The sequence below is a fragment of the Lupinus angustifolius genome, unplaced genomic scaffold (assembly GCF_001865875.1).
Source record: "Lupinus angustifolius cultivar Tanjil unplaced genomic scaffold, LupAngTanjil_v1.0 Scaffold_2_401, whole genome shotgun sequence".
Classification (NCBI taxonomy): domain Eukaryota; kingdom Viridiplantae; phylum Streptophyta; class Magnoliopsida; order Fabales; family Fabaceae; genus Lupinus; species Lupinus angustifolius.
The window spans coordinates 1-6,063 of record NW_017716808.1 but is presented as its reverse complement, the minus strand read 5'-3'; the positions used below and the strand labels follow the sequence as shown (position 1 = coordinate 6,063).

The following is a 6,063-nucleotide window of genomic DNA, read 5'->3' as shown; positions in this document are numbered from 1 at the left end:
TGTGACTCTTCATAAAAAACTTTTTGGTACTCCCCTCTACTTATAATTAGGAATTACTTTAAAATTCATTTTTTTTGTCTTCCCCACTTTCCCAATACAGTGACTTTTATCATTTTAAATTTTAGTTTCAAATATCTCTGAAATGTCTAGTTAGTATTAAATTTATTTGTTTATATAAGTAATAGGTGTGTTTATATAAGTAATAGGAGTAATTGTACATGTATTTAACAAAGTGGGAGGTTGTACATTGAGTTGATCTTTTGTTATAATATATGTACTTACATTTCTATATATATTATAAATTATAAATGTAAAACCTTTCTGATATCATGTTAACATCATTCATATTTGTTTAGACTAAAAACCCTGGTATTTATGTATATGTTTAATTCTTTTAATGTTTGGTAGGATCTTACGATCCGTGTTATGATTATATATTTTACGTGTTTATATATCCTTTCCGATCTTACGTAAAATCTTGATTTTGTCAATTATGTTTATGTAGACCATGACAGGCAATGCAGAAAACGATTTACACAAGATTTAAGGTCTACTGTTCATGTAATTATCTATAAAGTAAAACACTTATTTATCCAGCACTTTACCTATGTTTAAGAAACTAATCTAGAAAAAACAAAAAAAGAACAGTGTCAAATTAAAGAACAAATTTGATCAAGACATAAGAATTAAAGAACATAAATTAGATCATGACCCTTTGCTATCTACCATCTTCTATAGACATTGTACTCATGCCAGTGGAGGATAAAATATTTGATGCTGAAATAGTACTATTAGACATGAATTGTAAGAAACCTGAGCTCAATCTGCTCCTCTCAGAAACATCATGTGTCCAATCAGCAATACTAGGAAGAAGTTCATCAAAGTTTAAGTACCTTGTCACTTCTTTCATAGTTGGTCTATAATCAGCTCTGTGATGACAACATAAGAGACCTAACTTCAAAACCAACTCAACTTCTTCCTCATCATAAGCTAAATTCATCTTAGGATCAACCACTTCAAGAACTTGACCAAGTTGGTAATTTTCAATAACCCAATCCACCAAGACAAATTCATCCAAATCACTAGGTCTCTTACCAGTAACAATTTCAAGGAGTAGAACACCATATGCATACACATCAGATTTTGTAGATGCCTTTCCAGTTCGAGTTAATTCTGGTGCAATGTAACCAATAGTGCCTACCACATTTGTTGTGTGTGATACTTGACCGTGATTATAGAGTCGTGCCAATCCAAAATCGCCTAAACGAGCATTCAAATCGCGGTCTATTAGAATGTTGCTAGTTTTTATATCTCTATGGATCACCACTTGTTCCCACTCTTCATGTAGATACAATAATCCTTGTGTGATGCCTTTGATTATATTGAATCTTTGGTCCCAATCGAGAACAAAATTGTTGTTAGGATCATATAGGATAGAATCAAGGCTTCCATTTGGGATGAGATCATAGACTAAGAGGAGTTCATTCTTTTTCTTGCACCAACCTTGAAGATTCACCAAATTTTTATGCCTCAACTTTCCTAAACTTTCAATTTCCGCTGCAAATTCTCTCATACCATGAGCATTTTTTCTCAAAATCTTCTTAACAGCAACCTCAATTCCTGTAGTTGGTAACACACCTTTGTATACAGCACCAAAGCCTCCAACTCCAATTAACTCACTCTCTTTGAACCCCTTTGTTGCTATGTGAAGATCTTTGTATCTGAATCTGTGAGGACAATCCAGTTCCCATTCTTCAAGAGCCTCAAAGTTACTATATCTGTTGTACAATCTTTGAAAAAGTAAAAGACATAACAAGGTAAAAGTCAAAGCAGACAAAATGGAAATTGCAACCTTGACCCAAGGGAAAGATGATGAAAAATCTTGCAACTTTGATGGTGGCTTTGGAAGCTGAGAAATATTGAGTGAAGGAGCAATTCCATTCATTGTAAAACTCCATCCCAAAATATAGTGAGAACTTGCTTCTTGGCCTGTTGATGCTGAAAAACCAACAAACATGTTCTCCTTAAGAACATTGTTGAGGTCAATATTGTTAGATATAAGTGGTTTGCTTGGTTTTTTTAATGACAAAGGAGCTACTGTTACATTCAAAGTTTTCTTTTCACCATCATATTCTATCCAAGCTTGGACAGCATCAACCTTTTCCATGCTAAACTCTTCCTTTTCATAAGCATTTCCTTCTTCAAAATATGCAGCAGGTTCACTAACAATTGAGGACACATCATTTAAATTGACACCAACATGGTTTCCTTCAGTGTCTGGGTCACTATTGTATCCATTTACTGTGTCAAACTCAACTGCAAATATGTGATTTGAAACATTCCCATTATTGGTTGAGTTAACTAGACCAAGAAAGTGACCTGCCCCAGCTCCTTGAAATTCTGTTGAAGGTGCTATGGTGAAGGCAAGACCAAAGCCACCAGAGCCAGAACTTGGTGATACAATTGAGAAAACAAAAGATGTACTAAAAGAATAAGTAGGGTTTGGTTGGAGAGAAGAATTTGTTGTATTAAACATTTGGAAAGGATTAGCATAGAAAGCATGACCTATAATATTGGTTGATGTGTTGGTGAGTCTAAGTAAAGAACTTGTTTTGATAATGGAAGCTCCACCAAGAATGAGTTTACTATTATTATGAAATCCTTCAAAGACAAAAGCCTTGGCATGAAGGAGAGTGAGAAATAGGAGGAAGCTAAAAAGAGTTGTTGAAAGCATTATATTTTTGGACTTGAAGAATAGTGCCATGGGCATTGGTAAAGAGGAAGTGAATCAATTATAATGTGTTTTAATAAGTGAAAGGGTCAAAGCTTGGAACATGCAAGGAAAGCTTCTTATACAATGTCAAAACGAACATCATTATAATGACTAGAGTATTTCCAAACAAACTATTTTTCATATACACGGTATTGGGTTGAATCCTATCAATTATGTTTAATGAACCCAATTATATATCTATCAATTACCAATTGTGTACGGTTTTATTATCCAAACTAACATATACTTGTGTGTTAGATTACAATGCATCAAAGAAAAAAAAGTATTTACACTTAACATTTTTCACGCTCCTCACACTGCTTATCCTCACACTGCTTAGTGCATGTTAAGGTTGGGGTTGTTTTTGATTTTTTTTATTTAGAACCTTTTTATGTAAACATAAAGCTTGTTTGGATAACAAGTTTAGTTTATGAAAAAAGCTTATGAACCAAGAGCAAAAAAACATTATGTTCAATTAAGTTTGCTAAGTTGTTTACTTTTTCAATTAATAATCTCAAAAAATATAATATCAAAGTATATAATCATATTCTTAATATCCCTAACACATGTACTTGGTTAATGTTTTTTATAGATTGCTACGATATGATATTTGGCCTTAAATTCCATAGGTAAACGTATTAACGAGAATAATAATAAGATGACTAATTATTTGTTGGGAATTTCTGATGTTGTAAATCTTAAGAATCTGATAAGTGAAAAATAAGACTTTATTGTTACTCTATATTTTAAAATTGTGTGCGAATTTTAATTGGGAAAAGCAAAATAATCAAAATGTGCCAAGGGAAAAGTCATTGTTGTGGGTTTGGAGGCATGTACGTGGCTACAAGTTGCAAGGGAAAGTCTATATTGGCGTGATGATAATAGGTATGAATGAGCGTAAATGCCCCGCAAGATTCTAGAGCCACAATTATTTGGAACAAAGTCTTCGGGTTGAAATTTCTTCTCTTTTTTCAAACACTATTTTTTATACTTGCCTTATAACTTATAATTATTTTTATTATCATTGCTAAAATAAAATAAAAAATTGATCAATAATTATAATATAGGTGTAAAAAAGGATGTGTCCAAAAACTAATGAGTTCCTTAATATTAGTTCCTTTGGTGAAATGATACATATGATAGTACCAAAAAAACTTCAACATATTACAATAAAATTAATTTTTAGTGATTAAGAAGACACTAATTCAATATTAAAATAATCTCTTCATATATAAGAATAAGATTGTTTTAAAATACCTCTCAATTTCCTTTTAAGTGATAGAGATCCGAAGTTGCAAGGTCCTTGTTTCTTTGGTTTGTTGTGGTTTTGAAATGACAGGCAAAGTGACTTACCCTAACATGCATTGTTCATATTTTCACATTAATGGACCACATAATAGAAAGATAAGAAGGAGCCCAAAGAGAAGCCTTTAGACACCAAAATTCGTGTTGAATGAAATTTTCAATTCTTGAGTTGATAACTCTAGATTCTAAGAAAATGAACACATTTGAAATTGTTAACATTTATACATCATTAATATATCATTCATTTATATGATTAAATATAAATGTAGATAATGTAATAACAATGTATAAAACTCATATATCATTCTTGCATATAATTTTTCCTCTAAAAGATTAGTTAAGTTTCCCCCTCCATCTAAATAAGACTGATTTTGTAACTTTTTTTTAACTATTTTAATTCTTGGAGAAGCTAAAATTTTAATATTCATTCTTCCATCTATCTTGTGTTGTTATGTGATGATGTGATTAGTGATGATGTGATTAGTGATGATCAATGTTAGTTGTGTCACGTCACATATAACTATGTATTTTCACAAGAAAAAAATTAAATGCAAAAAAATATTTTAAAAATACTAAAAACGAAATTTAAAACAAATCCTATCTTTATATCTATTCTTATAACGTTTTTAAGTTTTTTTTTTAAATATTCCCATTTTATTTTATTTTTCCATTTCAAATTCTAAGAAAGATGATGTAAAAAAAAAGAAATAATGTAGTATTTTGGTTTATTCTCATAAAACAACCACACAAATTATAAGGTTGAACTAATGTATCCAGGTTAGAGTAAATAGCATTTATGTGTTATGTTATCTTCTCGACAACGAACCAAATACATTGATATGAGATTTCATAAAACCATATGGTTGGTGGCTTGTCATCACATACTACTAGAGAAAGTTCATACTTTAGAAAATATATCTAATATGCAGGGATGGTTAGACTCGTCAAAACGGGCTACCCTAATGGGCTCAGGCCAGCCCACATTGAGTTCGGACGATATATGGTCGAACTAAAAAGCTCGGTCACAATTCCTATATGTCGGATTGTAGCCCAAATCTGCCATATGCGGACTGCGGGTTGGCCCACATAAAATTCTTAAAACAGTTACTCTGCATTTCAATTGATTCTGAACTTGAAAGCCAATAAACTAAAAGTCAATAATTGGCATAACAATATAACTACAGCACTTTTGTCCTCTGTTAAGGACTTATTAAGAAAAAAAAGGGATCACTTAGCTAATGGAAATGATTAGCTAATAATGCAAATATAAAAGAAAATAATGCTAAAAGAGTAGAACCCATGATTTCTCCAAAATTGAGTTATAATGACTCGTTAGTTATTACTCATTGTTGGGCATTGAAGAAAAAAATGTGTGTCATCCAAAAGTTAATCAAGACAAAATAAAATATATATGCAGTAATTCAAACTAGCACCCTCTTATATCTAAATTCTTAACAGGAGATATACTAAGTTCTCAAGTAAACTCTAATAAGAAGACATGATAAATTAATCCATAGGGTATTAGGGAGAAGGGAAAGTGAGATAGTAAGTATAAGAGAGGGGAAATGGGTTGAGGTGAGAGTTGTGATAGTGTGCACATGGCAATCTAAAGTATAAAAAAAATATAACAGGCTGCCCAAACCCGCCCGCATAAACCCGGGCCGAACCCGTTTTCGAAAAGACCCGACTGGGCCGGGCTAAAAAGTTTGATTTTAATAAAAGTTGCCTATTAACTTGTAACGCCCCGAAAATTACTCCAAAAAAATCTTGCTAAAAAAAATGGGTAATTTTTTTTTTTAAAAATAATGATGCCATATAAAATTTATTTCCTTATATTCGTTTCATTTTCGGAACATCACTTTAAGTAACATACAATGCGGAAAATCAAAAACCATTACTTAATGGTAATAAAATAACTCAATATAACTTCGAATCATACTTCATTAGAATATCATAAAATGTTGATACAAAGTACAAGGCGGAAT

The 6,063-nt window shown here is 31.6% G+C and overlaps 1 protein-coding gene across 1 annotated transcript; it reads right to left on the bottom strand.

The window, feature by feature from the left end:
* Positions 1-595: 595 nt before the first annotated feature.
* Positions 596-2,788, bottom strand: LOC109337229 (probable L-type lectin-domain containing receptor kinase VI.1). Its single transcript, XM_019574152.1, has one exon. It carries the CDS (start codon positions 2,768-2,770, stop codon positions 719-721), a length of 2,052 nt encoding a protein of 683 aa, XP_019429697.1. The 5' UTR covers positions 2,771-2,788; the 3' UTR covers positions 596-718.
* Between the last annotated feature and the right edge of the window lie 3,275 nt (positions 2,789-6,063).

What these genes read in the sequence shown, in the direction of transcription:
- LOC109337229 (XM_019574152.1), bottom strand. Translation starts at nt 2,770, where the DNA reads ATGCCCATGGCACTATTCTTCAAGTCCAAAAATATAATGCTTTCAACA.